The sequence below is a fragment of the Ambystoma mexicanum genome, chromosome 6q, assembly GCF_040938575.1.
Source record: "Ambystoma mexicanum isolate Mex_15411 chromosome 6q, UKY_AmexF1_1, whole genome shotgun sequence".
NCBI classification, from domain to species: Eukaryota; Metazoa; Chordata; class Amphibia; order Caudata; family Ambystomatidae; genus Ambystoma; species Ambystoma mexicanum.
This window is the reverse complement of record NC_090937.1, coordinates 1,606,282,347-1,606,305,510: the sequence shown is the minus strand read 5'-3', so window position 1 is coordinate 1,606,305,510 and position 23,164 is coordinate 1,606,282,347. Positions and strand designations below refer to the sequence as shown.

Genomic DNA, 23,164 nt, shown 5'->3' with positions numbered 1-23,164 from the left:
GAGGCCTGGCACGGCCAGACGATCTTCGGATCCGCTCCAGACATAGTGATAGAATCAGACACCAGTCGTTCCGGCTGGGGAGCGAGATGCAGTCCAGTCACCACAGGAGGGACATGGTCACTCCAGGAACTCGGTATGCATATAAACTGCCTCGAGCTCCTAGCGGGTTCCTTCGCGGTACGCTCCTTTACCAAAGGCAGAGTGAGCTGTTGTATTTTACTCAAAATGGACAACATTTCGGCAGTAAGATACATCAATCATCTGGGTGGCACCAAATCTCGGCTTCTGGCGGAACTAGCCAAAGACTTTTGGCATTACTGCCTAGAGCACCGAATTTCTGTCACAGCGGAACATCTACCAGGCCTGACGAATGTAGTGGCGGATTGGTATTCCCGGAACACAGTCGATTACAGCGACTGGAGGCTCGACAGAGAAGTCTTCCTTCGGCTTCAGCAGATTTGGGGTCCCATGTCCAAAGATCTATTTGCCTCACGCCTGAACACTCAGCTACCAGTATTTTTCAGCTGGAATCCAGATCCAGCAGTGGCCGCTACGGATGCTTTTCTCCAACATTGGATCGAAGGGGTGCATTACGCCTTTCCCCCCTTCAACATAACACGGACCCTGGTGAAGGCCCGTCAGGAACAAACACAGTTGGTTCTTATAGCCTCGGTCTGGACCTCTCAGATCTGGTATCCAGTTCTCCTGGAACTTTCTACGGATTTTCCAATCCTTCTACCCCAATTTCCAGATCTCCTACTGAATCCTGCAGGACAGCGTCACCCTCTCCTCCTCCAAGGGTCTCTGGTCCTAGCAGCCTGGAGGATTTCAGGTCTAGGTGGAGAGTTCCAGGCATGTCCCACATGGCAGTCAGCCTCATCGTGGAGAGTTGTGCCCCGCCCACTCTCAAAAGATACTCCAACTCATGGAACGCCTGGAGAAGCTGGTGCCAGGACAAAGGCTTACATCCAGTTTCGGCACCTTTAGAAGAAATTCTCAGTTTCCTAGCGTCCTTAGTGGAAAAGGGTCTGGCCTACAGAACGATTTTCGCACATCGTTCTGCTATTTCAGCAGGCCACGACCCCATAAAAGGAATTCCAGCCGGTGAACACCATTTAGTCTGCAGGCTCCTTAAGGGTATTAGGTTTACTGCTCCGCCTCTGTCTCGTTACGGTAAACTTTGGGACGTCAAAATGTTGAACCTCTTTCTATCTTGGCCAGATAATAAGTGCTAGGCAGAATCCAGGGCAGTTCCCTTAGGGAGCACTACCCCAGATTAGGACTACAGGTGAGAGCAATAAATCCCCTTTGGTATCAGTCTGTACCACAAACATTTAGTTGGTAGCTGTGGCTGAGCAGTCAGACTTATCTCAAGAGGGAGATGAGCAGTATTCAGGGTTGAAACAATAGGTAGTACAGTACTATGGAGCAAGGAAACACTGACCAAAGTTTTGTATTCAAAAGAGAATATATATTTATTTTATACACTTCTAAGTCAACACATACATCACAGTTAATAAAGTCAGTTAAGTTTAGTCAAAAGAAAGCATATACAACTCCCTATTCAATTGCAGACAAGTTTGCGGCACAGTGAAAACCTAATACAAATGGCACTCTATCAATTCAATGAAAGGGAGGGAAAGTACAAGTTAAACCGAAATATCTTCAGACACCCCGTAACAACACTTCCCTGAAGTTTTGTAACAAGTAATGCACAGTAACACTTTAACCAAAAGACAAGTGAATGAAAACTGAGCAACATGGCACTCCACAAGTGAAAACAGTAGGAAGGAAGAGCGGTTTAGAAGATTTAGGTGCATCAACACATTTCTCATTGAAAACTAATCTAGCGAGAGCAGATCTAACAAATAAGCCAGAGTCAATAGGCCTGAGCCAGAGTCAGTGGTACAGGACCAAGAGCTTAGGAGCAAAAATGTTCTTGTAGCTGCAGTCAAGTCTTTAGTAGAAAACATTTGAAGAGGTCGATGTAAGGTGAAAGACAATGTTAAGAGAGAGGGCGGCCAACCCCACAAGTAGTTAAAGGATTTAAAACACCTTATGGGCTACCACGGAGAAAGTGCGGCCTGGTCGAACAATGTACCTTAAACGTGGAGAAGTGGCTCCTGCGGTGGCGGTCATCGGTAGTTCCTGCAGGTCGAGGGGTCCAACAGAGGAAGAGAGGCAGAGAGGCTCTCGTCGTGGAGGAAGGTGGAAGGTTCGAGTCGCTCCACTACCCAGGAATGAAATCAGCCGCGGTGCTGCCAAACAAAGTTTAAAAGGTACTCTGCTTTTAATCACGGTCCGGGTCGATAGCTGCCTATCTATCCGGTCTTCAAGTGCGGGGCACTGTCGAGTCGACCAAGTCAGGTCAGAGGGTGCGATAGGTGAACTGGTTGACCCCACCAGCTCAAGGGAAGGAGGCTCCTTCGCTGAAGATCTCTTCTCGTCGTGTGGAAGAAAAGTGGCGAGACGATCCGGCAGGGCTTCACCGGTGGTGTAGATGCTGAAGATGCTGAAGATGTCTCTGGCTTCTCTTCCCTTCGGTTCTGTAGTCCCAGTGGCGACGTCTTGCTCTTCCAGTCCTCAGGACCCTGCTTTTATGCACAATGAACCCCATTCATACAGCCTAGCTGTCACTCACACAGTGGAGTGGTCTTCTTGGCGGGAGACCCTCCAGCCTATCAGGTTAGAGTGCGACTCTGTCCGGGGGTTCTACTCCCCCTCCCAAACAACAGACCCACCCCAGACTCAGTGGCGCCGAAAGGAGGGCTTCTTGGCAGAAGCCCGCCAAAAGGACGAACAAAGGATCCCCGACCTGGCTTAGGAAAATGGAGTAAGACTCGAGAAAGAAGTTTCATCAAAGTTCTGGCAAATAAAACCTACCGGAGTAAAGTTAATATAATAAATCGGTAGTATGTTAGAGGCCGTCAGTAAAAGTGGTAGCCTCGAACAATGGGAAAATCCCATAGAGAAATATTCGCGGTTGAATATAAAAAAGGTAGTAACCACTGCCACCAGCCAGAAACTTTGTAGAGGGGGACTTTAAAGGTACCCTCTCGAAAATGAACATAGGTGAAAAACTATTAACCCCTCCCAGTACTTCCATATTAAGATGGGGTGTACTGGTTAAGTTCATAACAATCAACTAGTAAAGGCAATGGGGACTTTACACGCCCTGGGAGACAGTAGTCAGTCCCAGGGTATGGAGTTTATGTTTGGGGGTCGCTATGACACCCCTGTGTCATGGCACGGAGGGTGCTGTGTAACACATGTGGATAAAGATGGTTCCTATGGGGTTGAGAAAGATCCCATAGGCATTAAACACAAAAATAGCCTAGAACACACATAGCAAAAATGCCCAAGAGTGGGAAAAAGAATCTCACTCTTAGCAGGTAAAAAGAAATAAACCCTTAAAATCCAGCAAAGCTGCTGGGGGACTCTATAGGTAAGGGAAATTAGCCATAAAATGAGAATTCTCCCTAACACTAAGGAGTTATCTCGCACGGCCAGTGCCTTAAGTGGCACTACAAATCGAGCCGGGGCTCATCGAGGGGGCGTGGCCTAACAGCGGGGGTCCTGTTGGCCCGTGAGGCCACGCCCCCTTGACAAGCCTTGGCTCAATGGGCTACTGGCACCCCTGCCAGGCAGCCTTTTGTAGAGATCAGCACCCTCTCCCCATGGGGGAGAGGGTGCTGATCTCTGCATTTGTTTTCTATAGGCTTGCCTGGCAGGGGACAGCACCTCGCCTATTCAGCCTTAATGGTGGCGCTGCCCTTCGCCAGCTGGGGAGGGGCAGCGTCACCATTAAGGTCGAAAGGGTTAGGCCTCTGGAAGCAGAGGCCTTTTTCCTAAATACTGAAACTCCCGCGAATCCGCGATAGCTTCAGTATTTAGAAAGCAAGGCCTCTGCTTCCAGCGGCCTCACGTTTTCTCTATAATGGTGGCGCCGGCCCACAGGCATCCCTTGATTAAAGGGATGCCTCGCAGGTGCGGCGCCACCATTATGGCTGAAAGGCATTTTTTTCTGAAGCCTGAAGCTCTCGCACACGAGCGAGAGCTTCAGGCTGTAGAAAAAAAGCCTTTTCGTGTAGTGGCTGGGGCTGCAAGGGGAGATTAGTGGGCCCCGGCAGGGCCCCGCCTCAAAACGAAATTTCGGAGCCTGCCAGGGCCCGGCCCCGGCAGGCCCTGGCCCACTTAAAGCCCTGCGCACGGCCATATCCGGTAAGCTCACTACACTCCTCTGCCTCGTCTATTGTAGGAGAGTTTCTGATGTCAGAGCCCTCAATCTGGCGGGCAGAACCTTCTCACCCGACGGCATAGTATTCCACATACATAGAAGGACAAAGTGCAACTCCAGAGTGATTTCCTACCCTGCCTTTAGGGATCAGCCCAAGCTCTGCTTAGATGCCACAAGGCTTACCAGGAGGTTACGGCTCCTCTCAGGACATCCCCTGATGGGCAGCTGTTAATAGCCTTACGTAAACCTCAGAGCAGTTTCCGCTCCGACCCTAGCACGCTGGGTGCGGTGGACTTTAACCCAGGCAGGTATAGATACCGTGCACTTCGGAGCCCACTCCGTGAGAGGAGCAATGGCTTCTAAAGCTTTTCAAGTCGGGATCCGACTAGAAGATATCATGAGAATGGCGGTTTGGTCAAGCGAATTGGTATTTAAGCAATTCTACCTAAACCAGTAGAACAGCCGGCATCTATTGTGGTAAGTAAGCTTTAAACTAGCATAATGGGAGCCTCCGGTCTTGACATAGAATAAAGATTTTCCATAATAACGTACTAGAAAGTCAATTCTATTCAAGACACGGACGCAAGCATTATCCCACCCGGCGAGAAATCGGGTTACACCAGGTCCAATGACCATTTATCTGCGCTGATAATTGTTATATGTTTTCAGATGCATGACTGTTTTCTTTGGAATAACATAACGTATTTCTCTCCCTTCCCTCTATGGGAACTAGGGTTGTAATATACATGATCTAACTCTCTCTCTTGACAGCACCTGCCGACAAATCCGCCTAATTTAGAGCTCCTTTAGCTACTACTACGAGTTCACTACAGTTCCGAATTTTCTGTCGCCCAAGTTCGCAGCTTCGAAAGAGGAAGTGCATCATATTCAAGACTGTTTATGTGTGGACTTGTTACCTCGTTGGTGGATGCTGGTCACATGTTTGCTGACATTGGACTGGACTTTCTCTCAGGCCTGTGGGAAATGTAGTTTTGTGTCGTTTACAGGTTTTATAAACCACTTTTTGTCATTCCACTGTTAAATTTATGTTTATATTTTCTGTATATGTGAAAATACTTTAAATATATAAAGAAAGGGAAGCATAATGCTCGCCTCCGTGTCTTTAATAGAATTAAGACTTTTTAGTATGTTGTTATTATGGAAAATCTTTATTCACTGATGTGCTGTGCCTCATGAGATTCAGGGTTTGCATAAAGCGTGCTCTAGTATTCTGAAAACTGAGCATTTATGTTCTCATCCCCCGTTCGTAGGGTCCCCACCCGATCCCAGATTGAGTATGACATGCGCCATTTGCTTGTTGCGCAGTGTGAGTGCCATACGATGTAAAGGTCCATCACCTTCCCTGAAGAAAGTCTGACAGCTTGTGATTGATTGTTGAGCACAGGTAGAGGATATCTGCTTAAGTCCTGCCAGAAGCTTGAGTAGGTGCGTGTATGTCTGAGGGGTCATGCATCAGCTTATGTTGCTGCTCAGAGTCGAGAATGTCACCCCTTAGTTGCGCCTCCCGCTCTCCCCAGGTCTTAGCTTGTGAGACCATCGTGAGATACACAGTCCAACCATATAGGCTTTGAAGGCGTCCCAGCAGTCGTGTGCATTGTACTACAGGGACATGTTAGTCTGCCAAAACAGGTCTACATACCCCTCTAGATGCTCCAGGGTCCTTAGATTCAGCCACCATGGCGGCATTCTCCGTGGGACATCAGGAACTGACGCAGGATCCGATAGGGTTGTGGCAAGTATATTGCACTTTTGAATCAGGTGTGCATTATTGGAAGGGGCCAGCCAGTAGTCTATTCTAGAATACCTACCATGCCGGTTGGAATAGAAGGTGTAGTCCCTCTGCCCTTCGTGTGTAAGCTGCCAGCTATCTTTGAGCCCAAGATCATCCGTAATGGAGCCAAGGTTGGCAAGTTTATGGGGAGCACGACCTAAAGCAGTATGTGTGTTCCGACGGTCCAACAGCGGGTCCACAGCGACATTGAAGTCTCCCACCACCACTGTCAGAGCTCCCACATAGCATGTGCATACAGTGAAGGTGCGTGTAAAGAAGGTTGGCGTGTAAGTCATGGGTGCGTATATGTGGAGTAATAGAACCGTCTGTTGAATGCAGCCCTCGATCAAGATATATCGTCCTTCATTGTCTGTCTGCATAAAGAACCTGAAAGGGGGTGAATCTATTGATCAGTATTGAAACCCCTTGTTTCCCACCCCCTGACAGGGAGAGTGCTGCGCAGCCCTACCCAGCCGCAGCTCAGTTTCGCATATTTGGCTCCACTGGGATGTGTATCTTGTAGAAATATTAGGTCGCCCTGGATATCCCCCATGTAGTTGAGCATCCGCTTCCTTTAAAGTGGATGGCCCAGTCCTTGTATATTAAGTGTTCCAAATGTGAGCGAGTGTGGTCATCGCATCCTAATGGATGATCGATATAAGCCTAGCCGCCAACACTACCAACCATTAATTCAGCAGTAACAGAGGCATATACATAAAATTAACCCCAACAATAAAAACACCACAAACATCGCAAGCAAGAAAACATTGGGAGTGGCGATCTACATCTCAATACAGTCCATCTCTCTTTGCCACGCATACCAGTGCCCCTGATAAGGAAACGCTGGTAATCTTACCAAATCAGTGCATTGTTAGAGCACAAAAGAACCGGGGGAGGTTCAGATGAGCCCTGGGTGGCAAGCAATGTGCATTCTATTAAGATTAAGATGGAATGTGCATGCAACAGTCTGGCAGAAGAAGCAAGGCACAAGGAAACAGTGAGTATTAGCAAAGGGTCCCAGTCAGCACCCATGCAAGGGGAGCAGCAGGGGAGCTCACTCAAAATCAAACACCCTTGGCTCGCTTAGATTCATTGGTGAGAATCCACCATGCATGTTCCACATACTTGTATTTCACCCTGCACACTTCCATCTCCCCATCAGCCGCGACTGGTGTTGTGATAGTGGTTGGTACGCCTGTGCGTCTCCGCCATCCACATCAGTGGTCACCAGGGCCTGATGCTTTAGAAAGCACCAGGCTTCTTCTGGGTTCTGAAATGCGTGCCACTGTCATTCAAGCTGGTTGCACCAGACAGCCGGATATTTCAGATAGAATCGATGCTCTGTGCCAGTTAGTGCCTCAAATAGGGGATTGAATCCCTTCCTGTGGCATGCAACCTCAATGGACTAGCCGTTGAAAATCTGAATGTCCGAGCTGCCCACTGTCACTGTCCCTGCTTCCAGGTACGCCTTTAGTATGGTCAATTTCTGCTGAAAGTTTATCAGGCCGGCAGGATAGCTTAGCGGCAACGTGTTTGTCTTAGAAGCAAAACAGGTTCGAATCCCGGACTTGCACTTAGAAACTGGTCCCTGCTATTAAGTGTGTTATAAAATGAAAAACTATAAAGTTATACTACGTGGAAGTTCTCCCACAGCAGGTTTAGGGATATGGTTCCTCTGGTTTTCAATGCAGTGTTTCTCCTTTAGGAAGCTGTAGGACTCCCGGTCTGTGCCTTCAGTATGCTCTGAGAGGCGCACCTGGTGGAGTATCTTGCGCCAGGACCTATTTTTCTGGTCTTCCATTTTGGCTCGCAGGCGCTGCACCACCCCAAGCAAGCCGTCCAGATCTCTGGCAGCTGTCTCATAATTGTCCTCCAATGCGCTGCTTGTTGTCGGTGGTTCATTCCGTTTCGCCTGCGCATTCAGCCAGATGTGAACATCCTGCCGTACCGCTTGATATCTTGGACAGTGCTGTAGTTTTCTGCGCCCGCTACCAAATCATTTTCATTTCAGACAATTTTGCCTGTAGCTGGGTCTGGATCTCCATCTTGGAGTGCCTACGAGACGAGCGGAATAATGGGGTGCCAGCAGGAATTTTATCTTTAACGCTGTCTGAAGTGGGATCAGGCACAGACAGATGCATGCCAAGCAAGAGCAGTGGCCAGTGCGAGCTCCAGGTGACAGCGATCCAGTGGCAGCAAAGAACCTCAGGGCCGTCTGGGTCCGTTACGGCCACAGGTCGACTACAAGGCCGCAAAGGCCTAGGGAGACTCCTTAGTCAGCCAGCGTGGGTGTTCTGCGCAGCCTGCACCGTAGTGGTCTCCAGTGCAGGTAAAGTGCTGCCCTCATCTCTCACTGCCCACTATGCACATTGCAGAAGGTGCTGGATTGTCCGGCACTCGGGCTCATGTTGTGAGCATGTTCCAGAAGGTACTCCATGTTGGGCGTCCGCAGCTTCCCACCATTCAAAGCCCCTCTCACCTGAAGCCCGCCGCTTGTCAGACGCAGCCTCCTCAGCACCAGCGGGGCCTCAGAGCAGGCCTCTGAACTTATGGCACAGAGCAGGTGGATGGGTAGTTGCAGAATGCCCGGTGTCAACCACACACTACCAGCGCTCAATGCCGCTGCAGGTGTGCATAGTGGCATCTTACTGATCCCATAACGAGTGCTGCTCGTCCCCACCATAGGCCATGTTTGTTCAGGCGACTGTATGGAAACAGCCTCCTACAGTGCTCCATATTTGCCCTGCACTTTCACAGCATGTGTTAGCGCGTCCCGCAGCTCTGCTGTCCCACAAATGGGTCTGGGAAATGAGTGGTCCCTGCAGGTCAACAACTCGCCCCCTCAGCACACTTAGTCACAGGGCAGAGAGGTGCGTGGCCATCACACCCCAGCAGGGTTCGCCGGACCTTCAGATCCACCGGGAAGCCCGGAGCCAGGCCTCAGTTGCCTAGTTTCCTCTGCCCATTCCCAGGAGCCAAGGAAAGCCTTGCTGTTTCTGTGTTGCAGCACTCCAATGGCAGTCGGGAAGGGGGTGACTCTGCTCTCCGTCGAGCCCCTCAGGTCTCCAAGCAAGCATCTGATCCCTAGTTCAGGCACAGGAAAGCCTGCATGCACTTGCAGCACAGGTCCTGCTGCAGGGCGCACTTTGGCAGTGTACCGCACTCCAGTCCATCTCTTCTAGCATCTGGTAGCCTCACTTGGGTTTTGGTTTTGCTGCACAGATCCAAGCTCATCACATGGTGTTCGCCAGCCACCCTCCAACAGTGTAAGGGCTGGCAGGCGAAAAGACAACTGCTGCAGGCCATCGGGGAACACACAGCAAAAATCAAGGCTCACAGGCCGGTCTCCGGGTGCCCAGTCGGTCCGTGTGCCCCGGTGTTGCAGGCCGCATTCCTACTTCTATAGCGGGATATATTTAGGCCCCAGCGCATCGGAAGCGCATCGGAGCTCCGTCACCCAGCAACCTTCTTATTTGGTCTGTCGAGCACTCCCCACATGAATGAATAAACTTGAAATTAACAAGCACACAATGATGATCTGTACGAACAAGAGGTCCATACATTGAAACAGAAGTTAAACGGGCAAAGTGTGAAGTGTGTAGAATGTCATCTTTATTTGGGATACACAATTGGCCCCATAAGGTGTGCATTTTGAAAACCTTACTAAGAAATGTGGGATGTTCGTAACCCATTTGGAAAAAGTGAACTGCAAACATGGGCGCTTCTCCCTCTTACCAGCTCTTAAGTATTATAAGGCCAAAATAATCTGTGCACCACTATACAGACACAGAGGTAATTGGCATCAAGGAATAGGACTGCAGAAACTAGCGGTTTGGATATGGCCACGAGTTACCGAATTGTGGGCCAGTAGGGATAATCTCCCTTTGTCCTATGGAATGGAAAAACGTAATTCTTTCAAAAAGTCGTAATTCCACCAAAACAATCTCTTTTCATTCATTTGAATGTAATTATGAGTGATACCTGTACTCACTTCTCACAATGGTGCTGGATTGTGAGAACCATTTGGCAAAAATAGATCTAGGCAGAAAGACCTTTAAATCTCATCCACTTGATGTAAAAAGAAAAATCCATATGGTAACAGGACAGGTGCGCAACTAGGGATTCCATTACTAATGATGTCCTATTTAGACATCCAGCACTCCAGGAGAAACGCTATAATCTTCCAGGGGAGTAGATTAAGAAATTCCCACGCCCCAAATGGGGAATCAATTTTATGAAACTCTGGTTTAATTTGTACCCAACCTTAGAGGTTATGGGTGCAAGAAACAATATTTGAGACTCATGTGCAGGAGAGATTTTGTAGAGAGAAAGGAAAAGTGGATACCCAAGAACAGAATTAACAAAAACTATTATAGAAACAGGCATTTTATGCGATTTGAACAGGAGCTGAATGATACATACCTGCGATTTTGGAGCAGAATAATATCAGGGACCCATATATTGTTAGCCCTAGCGATGAGGGGTGTATTTATGAAATATTGAATGCAATAATGGCGATTCCTTTTTCAATTGATGAAAGGAATGAACTGCCTTGAATTGAATTTGTAACAATGGGGTTCTTGATTTTGATTCTGTATTATTTTTGCTATATTTTAATGGTCAATGTTTTATGATGATTCTATGCAATTATTAATTTGTGTGAATTCTGCAAATAATATTTTAAAGAATCAGATGATGCAGCTACATTCCGTAAATTGTCTGAAATAAATCATGTGACAAATTTAAAAAAGGAATTAATGGGCTGGGTCATATATGCAACAGTCTACTTTTACCACGTTCTACAAAGTGTGGGCATTACAAGACAAATGGTATTAATTATGCACTCAAGGTCAAACTGAAACACTTAAAAGACCTGCCCTGCATAAGGCACGCTCCCTTCTTGGATCCCTTATTAGTGGGCAAAGTAAGCACTATTATAGGGCGAGTACAAGCACTGAAGGCTTGAATGCCCAATGCTTAGTGTGGTGATAATAAAGTAGACCCTGGGTCTCCCACTGCAATTTGATGCTTTAGTGCTGCCTTTCATGACGTTCCCAATCGTCCACATACTCTTGAAAAAAGTGCACAGTAGGTGCATGTTTTAGGGTTCATGTTTCAGACCAGGTTCAAGCAAGCAAGAGGCATGTGGTATTGGAAGGAGCAGCACTAAAATGGACAGCACCAGCAGAGTTCAAAAGGGCTGGTTTTGGTACCTGTGACACCAGAGGTTCATCAGGATTCTACCCATTGCAGCCCACAGGGGCGATGGGAGTCATCCCGTTTGTTCTTCAAAGACCATGTACAGTCTGAGCTTTAGCGGCCTAGGTAGAGAATGTATGACCTGAATGGGTTAAGCAACCATTCCCTGTATACTAATAGTATCTTGTGAAGATAGAAACTACCATATTTGTTGGTGTAGGCAGCTGCCTCATTATGATATAATTTATACTTCAGTTCCTGTAAGTGGTAATAGACAGGAGAGGTACCTTTATGATTATTAGTTTTGTAGGGGGCGGGGGGAAATCACCCTACACAGGTCAATAATGCTTTCCAATGTTATATTTCAGAGCGATGTGTATCGAGTTAGCATTTATCGAACCATTCAGCTAATTGAAGCTAGTAAGGTGTTAAGCAGCTCAGCCAGATTGCAACATATACATGTATTTTAGTTGGTATAAGGGTGTGCATTTCAGACATCCCAGTTTAAGCATAGAAAATGTCATTCAGTGTGCCAGCATATAAAGGTTAATTTTATTTTAAGCATCTAGAATGATTATGCTCAATGCAGATTACATAGCCTGCTGGAAAGTGGACAGCAAGGCGGCCAGGGAGACGCCTTATTGCAAAGAATTGTTGTCCATACGCTTGCGCAATATAGCATGTCAAGTACTTGTTATTGATTCTTGGGGAATATACTGCATCGACAAGTACCAAGTTATTGATGCTAGTGGAATATGTAGTGGTAGTGCTGAGAGAACTTGGACTCAGAGTTGCAGCATGGGGTGTAGGGGTATCTGGCTGTTGCACAGATGACTAAATATTAGGTTTGAGAAATTATAAAAATTTCCATTGCTAGACCTGGGGTGGATCATATGTGTGTGCGAGTGTGTGTGTGAGAGAGAGAGAGATCATTGCTTTTATTTTAAAGGTCGTTTTTGAACGTATTTGCATTCACTTGGTATACTGATCTTGCATTCATCCATGCATTGCTTTCTTATATCCACTTCCATGCTGATGCTTTGACTTGTTATATAAGATGTATAATGTTTTAAAAGGAATGTGAATCTCCCTATAAACAGTTGATATGGTGATACTAGCAGACAGAAAACGGTTTATTAGTGAATATAGGTGAAGAGTCTAAGCAGGTTGTGCTTCAATTCATGCTCTAATGAGCTGTGGACTCTGTTAGGGACATTTTGGCTTGTGAGCTTGTAAATAAAAGATGTATTTGTGTACGAAGAGTATTCCTTCACTACTTTAGATGTAGTAATGCAGAAGTGGTGCGTGTTGAACCTTGCTAATCCAATGCCAGATTTCTTTTTCTCTCTGCCTCTTGGTGCATTAGGTCACATCAAACTGTTACCTTGAAAATGGCTTCATGCATTGCAAGTTTTGTTGTTGTTCATATGGCTCAGATGCTATGATAGAGGGAAACCTGAGGTCCACTCCTTCAACTTAGTTGTGAAAGTCAAATTGACTGATCTCGGGTCTCTTCTCACATGGCTTAGGGTTAATACGTTTTCCTCATAATCGCGACAGAGGTCTTCAGCCTTCGCTGGGGCAGCAGGTAATATCGGTTGTCATCAGGTACTGCTCCTGGACGGCAGGGTACTTTCAGCATACTGAGGCCTGGCACACGAGCAGAGGATCACACAGGGCAAGAACCAAAGAAATCAGTTGTGGCAATTGCGTTCGACTATCCCAAGTCCAGAAGCCTACAAGGTCGAAGGAAGAAGCAGCAGACAGACTGGCTCCAGAATGGGCGGTGCTGGAAAAGGCTCTGCTTAGGTATTAAATGAAATATCCAAAATGGCCGACCGAATAGTCCACTAACTCAACTGGAGTCCAGGACACAGGGAATGGAACACATGCAGGCCTAGTCAAAAAAACATTTTTCAGGATCAGCATTTGGGGTCCTCCAACACAGTTTTGGCGGTGTGGGTCAATCCAAGACCAGAAGACTAGGTCAGAACCCAAACATCCTCTTCCTTCCTTTCTGAACATGTTTAGAGGAACAAAACGTAGAGTGGGAGCCTGAGTCAGGGGCCTGCAAGAGCTGAGTCTTTGCACAGGTGTCAAGAGTTGTGGGGCAGGGCGGACCTCGGTCTCACACACTCAAATGGCCCTGTGGTACATTGCCTTTCAAGTAGGCACCAAACAAACTATGTTAATAATAATCAGTCATAAGCTGTTCTCTTTTCCCGAGGAACACGCCCACTTCGTGAACCCTCATGGTTTCAATAATGGGCTCCAGCCGCATGGCTGACATTTCAGTTTTAAAAATAAATTGCAGGTTTCAAAAGTTTGCATTCTTTTTTAAAACCTCTTCTCCTCCTCGCCAGACAGATTAACAATGTCATCTCTTCGTGCATAATTAATTACCTTGTTTCGACGTGTCCCACCAACCTTCTGAAATTCAAGGTTTCAAATTTTCAGCGACAATGATTCGAATTTAAATGGATTGAAAAGAGCACACCGAGTGGCTCCGACTCTTACAGACAAGACATTCTTCAGTGCTTAAGTATTATGTGGTGGAAAAAGTATAAACGAAAATAGCATTCACTGGCCCCTGCACAAATGTCTGCTATATTTACAATAGTGTATGCTTAAAAGAGCCGAATATATGGCTTGAAGAGAAAAAACAAACGTTCAAACATTCATTTGTGTACAAGAGCAGTGTAAAAATGGAGTGAGTATATATGCCAAATATGCTTCACAACAATTAAAACATGCACGGTTTGATCCCAAAAATGCCCACTTAACAGAATGGGGCAAACAAAACCAACTTTCCAAGGAGTCACTGCACCACAGAAATTGCACAGCATGCACACACGTGACCAATTAACATTGTGTTCTCTTTTTACAGCGGGATAACTCCCAAAGCCACCATTAAAGGGCTGCTAATTAATAAACCCCACGTATGTATGCAAGGAGCCCCCCAAAATCGTGCAGATAAAAGGTTTACCACTCTCTGAATCCGAATCGTCGTCATCAAGCCAATTGATAACATCGTCGATGCTGTCATTCGGACAGGAACCTGCAGAGTGGGGAGAAGCCAATCCTGGTTAACAATTTGTGTTTGCTATATTGAAAACATGCTTATGTTGACAACAGGCCAACAAGAAAGAAAAGGGGAAGCCGCGCCAAATTATCTAAACCCACAGCTATTTTTGTAGATATCAGCGTTAAGCGCCCAATGTTTGGTCGATTTTAAAGACCAGAATGGTTTACTCATTTTATACGCCGAGAAACGCAGAAGGTTAGACTACAGGGATAAAAGAACTGGAAACAGCTTAAATTTATGTTTTGCAACATGACATTTTTTTAAATAAAACATCAGCAACACAATAACTTCATCCACAAGATCCAAGAAAACGTTTTCTGAAGCTTGTCCGTTAATAGAAACATAAATCGATCAAAATAGCTTTTCAAAGCTTGCAAATTCAACATTGCCAAATCAGAAAGGTACAAAATAAATTCTGAAACTTTGATCATGCTTTACAAAAGCAATAGCACAAAGAGTAAGATATCAAAATGCAGGAGAGACTCGGCAACAATGCATGTAGTACAAATGCAACAGGCAGAAGAAATATATGTGACCTTAGATAATTTGAACCAAAAACGTTTAAAGACATCTTTAAATCAACATCTTCGCTGCTTGAAAGCTCTTTGCAGTGCTCCACATAAGAATAGTTTGTCCTTTGCACATAAACCATCAAGGCCCGAAGTCAAACCTATATCTGTTGGAAATCTCTGCTCTTCAGCTGAACAAGAACAACAATGTGGACGGGAGAGAACAGTTCCAAGGTAACTGCTGCCACGGGTTATCGGAGGATACAATGTTCTACTGTCCTGATACTAGAACGAGATGAATATCAAATTTAACATCACGGTCAGTTAGTCACCCCACATCCTTTCCTCTGAAGGGGCCGAGGGCAGTGAGTTTGTTCCGGCCACTGACCAATGTGACTCCAAGTGGGTGGATGGAGTGGGCTCCCCTAGTTCCTCACCCCATCTGAGACGTGGTAATTCTCCATTAGGAGATCAGAAGGCAGCAAACCACTGACCGGAACCCGATGGTTTGTGGGAATAACTCCTCCATGGTTAAAAACAATCCTGAGCGAGTCCATTACACGCGCAAAAGGTAGACAGAGAAAGGGTGCACTCCTGAAAACGCAACTGGACACACATGTCAGCAGGCTAAAGCAAAGCGGTCCAAACATCACACAGAACGGCAACCTTATAAAGACTTACTTAATCACCTGCGGAAAGCAGCAGGGCTACGGCAAGCTGCAGGAGACGATGGCGCTGATGACACCATGCACCAACAAACGTCTTTTGAGCTGCACAAATCTCAGACTATTTCAAAAATCACTAGTCGTGAAGTATAAAAGCAAGCCAGGATCATCAGTAGCAAGGACGAGCTGGAGATAGCAGATGTGCTGTTCGTCACTCCCTTGCAGAGGGGAGACTGGTACCTGGGGAAAGTTAGCCCAAGGATTAAGGATTCGTGCGTGCAGACTTGTGAACCATGAGTGCACGCATCACTAGAAGTGGTGAAGAGGAATAGCGATCCATGGGCCACTGTAATGTGAAAGGCGGCCTGAATGCTGGGAGGGGGCTCAAGAAACAGTAAGCCCCAAGTAGAAGGGCATAAGAAAGTCTGTCTGAAAAAGACCCTGAATGATGGGGGGGAGGGGGCAAGAGAAAATACTCACAGCAGCCCAAACGTCGGTGAAAGCTGAAGAACCATAAATCCAAGTCTGAAACCACACCTCTGGGAAAATCCAGAACCAGGAGTAACCCTGCAAGACCAGACCTGGGAAAGAAAGCTAGCTCAAGGTTTGAATTCTCTTCAAGAGCGCATGTGAACTTGTGTTGGCCAATAATTGAAGAACTTGGCTGTAAGGGTAAGCCTTAGTTGGGACTAACAGGAATTGTTGAGATTATGTTTAGGAATTATATTGTCCACTACGTTTGGGAAAACTTCTAAGAAGTGGGTCTCCATTGAATGACAATCTTGTTAAGACTAGCAAAAAGACAGGATCATCTTAAAGCTGGAGTATCCTCCTTTTCTCTTCTAAAGTACGAAACATTGGACACACGTTCTGCGACTCCGCCTATCCTTAATGTTTTGATATAACCGAGGTAGGAAGAGAGCAGGACTTCCCACACCCCCCTGAGCATTTTAAGGTGTGAGTCTCATTACACAACATTTCCCAGAGACGACCACTATCCAACTTTCTTCTTTTCTTCCTGCACGAACACATTTGGGACCGTCTCTTCAAAAACACCCAAACTTGGGTAAACAGATATATTGCCAACCACTCACAGGTTTCATATAATGTGTGATGGCACCTTCACCGGATTACCATGAAATGATTGAATACAGAAATAACCATTTTCTTTTTTTTTTTTATAATGTGCACAGAACCCCCTTTCTTCTCCTCTCCCCCTTAACTATTACCTTTACCTCACACCTAAATTTTAGTAAAATTTCCCAAAATTCAGAGTAAAAATTAAAGTAAAAAAATGTGTTCATTTTTCCATTTTCTTTTTTAAATCAATCATTTCTACAGATACCTCTTGACCTGTTAAAGGGCCTTCAAGTTTAGTTTTATTCCCAACCAATCGAATTGTCTGTTTTCTTTTCCTCCTTCCGAGAGGTAACCTCATTTTCATTTACAGACCCCCGCCCCAGTTCCTAATTAAATCTACTTTAAATCTCAATTGCCTCAGGAATTTTGCGCAGCCCTTGTTTTGCTGCTTACGTGGGGCTTTACAGTTTTTATTTTTATTTTGATTATCAATTTGCCCCTTTTTGTTTTGGCCTTTGCACAGGGAGAGGTGGCTTGTTCATATTACTACTCAAAATTCTCATGGCTCCATCTCCCTCATCCTCAGAATTTAATATTTCCAACATATATACTGATAGAAGGATCTCCTCCCTTAAACATTTCTCCTTCGTTCTCTTTTTTTATTAGTATAGGGTAATAATGCCAAGTCTGTTATACTATCCTCAGGTAAAGGAGCCAAGAGCCAATCAGTGCATTTCGAGATCTGCTGGCCAACACTGTCCTCCGGCCTAATGTCCCCCTCCTTCCCCACTTAGAATTCCATATGACTTCCCCTGATGTCTAGGACTTAGAAGGTTGTCTAACTGCTACAACCCTATGTAATTTATTTCAGCACCAAGCTCTTTCGAAATCATCCAGAACTCTTGCATTTTGAAATTTAGGGAGTCATAATCTTGGTCCATAGTGTCTAGCAACCGTGATAAAACTGGCAAAGACATTTCATCCAAAATGGTGGCTTCCAGGTTCATTATATACAACCGCCTATGCTATAAATGTCAAAAAGATGTACCCTCATGTTTATTTATAGATTGTTCCAAACACACAGTGATAAATTCAAGTAGATGTGTATGTCCCGCATCAGTTGGCTAAGGGAGTCAAAAGTAGCTCCTGGTAGCTGTTATAAAGCTAACCAGGCTCTTCTGGACTACCAGCAGGAGTTAAACAGTGCTGAGCTCTCAATTTCAAACCCTGAAGCCTTCACAACTCCTTTACAACGCCACTACCAGACTCACATTTCTATCCCTGCTACCTTAGATCAACCTGAAGATGTGTGTTCAACATGAAACATGTAACTAACACCACTTGCGTTCAGTCGAGATCTCCTGCAAGGTTGCCTTTGGGTCAGTCTCCAATCCTGTCTAGTCGAGACACCTCCTGGCTCCTTTCCCCCACATGAACTCCTGAAATTCAATCTTATGCCCACGTGCAACCATTTTCTCCTCAAAAGAGTCGGTTGCTTCCCTTGCCAGTTCCTACCTCCGAAGTGGCATGTCCCCTGCCCACTCCAGAACTGTCCCTGTACTCAACAAGCCCTCTGTTGACCCAGAAAACTGAGCAAACTGAGAAAAGCCTTTAGAGAAGTGGCCCTTAACCAGGTCACCACCTATTCGATCTCTGTGACCATCTCCAGGCTGGTTTTCAAAGCTATCACTCCACGGATTCTACACAAGCCAATGTTTCAGATATTCTTACTATAGCCCATTACCCACAAACCCTTCCCTACCCATGTGCTTTGGGTCTTAGTAGCCTTTTACACAGTTGACCACCCCTTTCGTCCTTAACCTATCACACTTCAGCATAAAATACACTGCACTAGTAGAGATTACACTTCCTAACATTTGGGCCATTCTGCATCTCCAACAACACACACACACACACCACCAAACCCACGTATACCAGTGGGAGTTCAAGTATCAAGTGATCTCCATTTCGGGTTCAACCACCCATTTGCAAACAATATCCATATCATCACCTTTATCCCTGCTCTCTCCTCTCGTTTTCATGTTCTGCCCATCTACCCCTCACTCAATGGCACTTTGGTGACTTATGTTCACCTCCTACAAGACCAATCATCAACATCCTGCAGATGTCACCTTTCAATTCCTTTTCCTCACAAACTTCCTTAACCATCGCTTAAGTCCTGCAACCTTGGGGGTGCTTAGACGGTGATCTAGAAAATATGGCAAAAGTTACTTACAAGTGATCATCTTTTCAACTGCCACCTTTCGGCTCCATGTTTTGTGGCGTGCTTGGGAGCCTTCAACACTGCTGTGGCCGTGAAGGCAATATATTTTTCCAAGCCAGTCATGTGCATGAGGTTTCTCCTAGGCATTTTTGGGGCCCTACAGCGATTAGGTGCAACATGGAAGGAACATGTGTCTCTGTGGGGCTAGTAGGAAAATCTAAGACTTAGGAGGCCTCGACAGAACCACGCTCCATTTCAGATGGTTACATGCATGCGTTACTGTATTTACATGTTTCAATAAAATGTATACTGCATATAATTTCACAAACAGTGAATTATGCTCAACTAAACCAAGAAATCAAGCATTAAACTCGGATGGGATGGTCTAACAGCGAAACCCAGAATTGTAGCAGCCAGGATCAGGCTTTAAAGGAATATAGTGCCCTACTGGCTCTGCCAGGTAGGTCAGACCTCCAGGGGATGCCGTGGCCCAACTCATTCTGCAACTGCTCTCCAAAATATTCCTTAATTGTCAGCTTTCCATGCACTGATTCCTTTGAATTACCAACAACTTACTGAGGCTGGACACCTCTTTTATACTCCAATCGTGTCTGTTCAATAAGTGCTGGCGTTTCTAGTCTTGTAAGGAGAGCATTTCAAAATGGTCCTGGTCCACCTACCTATCTGCTTCTAGGACTCGAGTCATCTTGGGTGTGGCCCTATGAAAGGCAGTCCAGACGAGACATCAAGCGCGGACAACTTAGTAGTCAATATCTCCAGCAGAATTCTCAGTGACCAAGAAAACAGAGTATTACAGAAAGGCCTGAAATTTGTACCAACCTACGGCATGAATTTGTTCAATACAAAGGTGGAGTTACACAAACTTATATGCAAATTAAAATTGAAAGTATTTTTTGCTGCGATCGAAAAACGAGCATCGGTATGAAAGAAATTTAGAAGAATTAGTTGAATTCAAACCAAAGAGCACATTTGTTGCTCCCATCACAGTTCCTTCAATAGACATTTTTGAGAAAATGGTTCTTACTGACCTTAAGAAAATACATTTCGGTACACCCAAGTACAAAAACTTAAGCAGAGGTGAAATGTCCATTATTAGAGAATTATATACAGATGGAAAGATCACTATAAGGCCAGCAGACAAAGGAGGCGCATTAGTAATCCAGAACACGGAGGATTACAAAAAGGAATGCATGTGACAACTTAATGATCGAACCATTTATGCAAAAATAGATCATGATCCGATCAATAGGATCAGAACTGACTTAGAATCTATACTCACAAGAGCGGAGGAATTAGGAATGATAACATGCAAAACCAAGCAATATTTGCAAAATTCCCGACCTAAAACACCACACTTTTATTTACTCCCAAAGATTCACAAGAGTTTGATCAACCCATCCGGCAGACCAATTGTGGCAGCAACGAACAAGTTACTTTCTTACCTGGTAACGTTCTTTTGATGGGATGGTCCGACGACGTATTCCATATCTATGACATGTAATCACCACAGCTGTGCTGCTTCGGAAACTTTTTCGGCGTCTGTGTCCTGCGTCGATGACGTCGATGCGCCGTCGTCGAGGACCTCCTCCGACGTCCGACGTCATCCGATGTGATAAGTAGGACGCACGACGCCCATAGCCTCAGTTGTAGTTTTTTCCCCCAGAACGTGTGACATAAGTCAACTGCCAGTCAGACACAAAGCCTTGCGGAACGTAAGCTGCAATCGCAAAAGAAATTCTGCAGCGGGGAAGGCAGGGCGGGAGTGATATGGAATACGTCGTCGGACCATCCCATCGAAAGAACGTTACCAGGTAAGAAAGTAACTTGTTCTTCGAGGGGGTTGGAGTCCTCCGACGTATTCTATATATATGACAGACTCCCAAAGCAGTACCAAAGCAAGGAGGAGGGAAAGAATTTAGAATCAAAATGTATAATAGCCAATCAAATAGCAGAGCAAAGGACCGCCTTGCCAAAGGCCAGATCCTGTGCTCGGATGGAATCAAGGGAATAGTGACGTACAAATGTATGTACTGAAGCCCAGGTGGCTGCATCACAGATGTTGCGAATAGGAACACCCCTCTGCAGGGCAGTAGACGCAGCCATACCCCTGGTAGAATGGGCCCGCAAGCCAGCCGGTGGGTCCTTACCCGCCAAACGGTAGCACTCCGAGATGGCCAAAATAATCCAGCGAGACAAAGTCTGTTTCGTCACAGCTTGCCCCAAACGCTTTCCAGCGTAACCAATAAAGAGTTGATCATCCACTCTGACCCGGGACATGCGTGAAACATAAAAGCTTAAAGCTCTCCTAGGATCAAGCCTATGGAGCCTCTCCTCTTCCTTACCAGGATGCGGAGGAGGATAGAATGCCGGAAGAACAACCTTCTGGGCCAAATGAAAGTCCGTCACTACCTTCGGAAGAAAAGAAGGACGAACTCTAAGGACAACCCTGTCCTTGTGAAATACAGTGAAGGGAGGCTTAACTGAAAGTGCCTGTAACTCACTCACTCTGCGAGCGGAAGTAACCGCAACTAAAAACACAGTTTTCAGAGTTAACAGCCTCAAAGGGCAAGAATGTAAAGGCTCAAACGGAGCACCCATAAGAAACTTAAGAACCAGGTTTAAATCCCAACCGGGCACCAGGAAAGGTGACGGAGGGAACACATTAGTGAGCCCTTTCAGGAACTGTGAAATCAAAGGGATTTTAAAGTAAGAACACTCTTCAGACGAGCGCTTAAAGATGGACAGCGCCGCCAGGTAACCCTTAACGGTACCCACTTGCAAGCCCCTGTGGGCCAAAGAAAGTAAAAAGGACAGAACCATGGGGATGTCACTTGCAAAAGGATCCACATTCTGAACCCTGCACCAGTCGCAGAACTTACGCCAACGGCACAGAGACTTTGTTGCCGGCCTTCGGGCCGAAAGCAACACCTCCATCACGTCCTCAGGGAGGTCCCAATCCTTATACCTCAACCTTTCAGAAGCCAAGCGTGAAGGTTGAGGGATCTGACCTCTGGATGGAGAACCTGACCCCCCCCCTCCCGTGAGAGCAGATCGTCTCGGTAGGGAAGACGACGTGGAGGGCAGATGGATAAGTCGAGAAGGTCCGGGTACCACGTCCTCCGAGCCCACGCCGGGGCAATGAGGATCATCCGGGAACCGAACTTCCGTAACCTCCGCAGCACTTGCGGGATGACGGGGACTGGAGGAAACGCATACAGCAGCGGGAATGACCACACCACCACGAACGCGTCTCCTAAGGCTCCTTCTGGAGGAAATTCCCGCGAGCAAAACCTTTCGCACTTCCGGTTGACACTGGAGGCGAAGAGATCCACTTGAGGGGTCCCCCAAAGGGCGAAGATCTCCAGGAGAATCTCCTGAGCCAACTCCCACTCGTGAGAGATCGCGCTCTGCCTGGTCAGAGCGTCCGCCGTCACGTTTTCGGCTCCGGCCAGATGAACTGCCGAGATCGAAACTTCCTGCTGGATGGCCCAGAACTCGAGCTGCATCGCCTCTCTGCACAGAGGAAGTGACCCGCCCCCCCCCCCTTTTTGTTGAGGTAGTGCATGGCCACTGTGTTGTCCGTCAGGATCAGGACAGTCTTCCCTCGCACAGACGGCAGAAAAGCCTTCAGGGCAAGCCTGACGGCCCTCAGCTCCAACAGATTGATATGGAGTCTGGACTCCGACGGAGACCAACGACCACTGACCGTCAGCCCGTTGGCATGAGCTCCCCATCCCGTGAGGGATGCATCCGTCACGATCGTCACCTCCGGCCAGGGAAGCCAAAACGGAGCCCCCTTCATCAAGTTGCCTTCGACGGCCCACCACAGAAGGTCCCGGGCGACCGAGGACGGCACCTGAATCGAGTCCGACATCCTGCCGCAGGACTGCGACTATTGCGTCTTGAGTGCCCACTGCAAAGATCTCATCCGCAGGCGAGCCTCTGGCACCAGAAGAATGCAGGATGCCATGAGGCCGAGCAACCTCAAGAACTCGAACGCTGGGAGCGTCTGGGCATGCTGAAACTTGTGCACCATCTGCTGAATGTGAAGAGCCCTCACCTGGGGAGGAAAACACTGCCCCAGGGAAGTGTCGAGCACTGCTCCGATGTACTGGAGCCGATGTGTTGGCGTCAAATGGGACTTCTTTAAATTGAGGGAGAAGCCCAGCATGTGAAGGGAGCGACAGGTGATCGACAGATGATCCAGGACTTGCTCGGGAGAGCTCCCCCTGATCAACCAATCGTCCAGGTAGGGGTAGACGTGAATCCCCCCTTGCCCGAGATGCGCTGCCACCACCACCATGAGCTTGGTGAAAACCCTCGGGGCGGAGGTCAATCCGAACGGCAGGACC

At 46.7% G+C, this 23,164-nt stretch overlaps 1 protein-coding gene across 3 annotated transcripts in view; it reads right to left on the bottom strand.

The window, feature by feature from the left end:
* The window catches only part of LOC138516894 (PC-esterase domain-containing protein 1A-like), a 582,917-nt gene that overhangs the window by 241,791 nt on the left and 317,962 nt on the right, over window positions 1-23,164 (bottom strand). For all 3 annotated transcript variants that reach the window (XM_069632347.1, XM_069632348.1, XM_069632349.1), the window contains exon 7: window positions 14,215-14,286. In XM_069632347.1, the coding sequence (XP_069488448.1) occupies window positions 14,215-14,286 (72 nt within the window). The remainder of the gene's footprint in view (window positions 1-14,214; window positions 14,287-23,164) is intronic.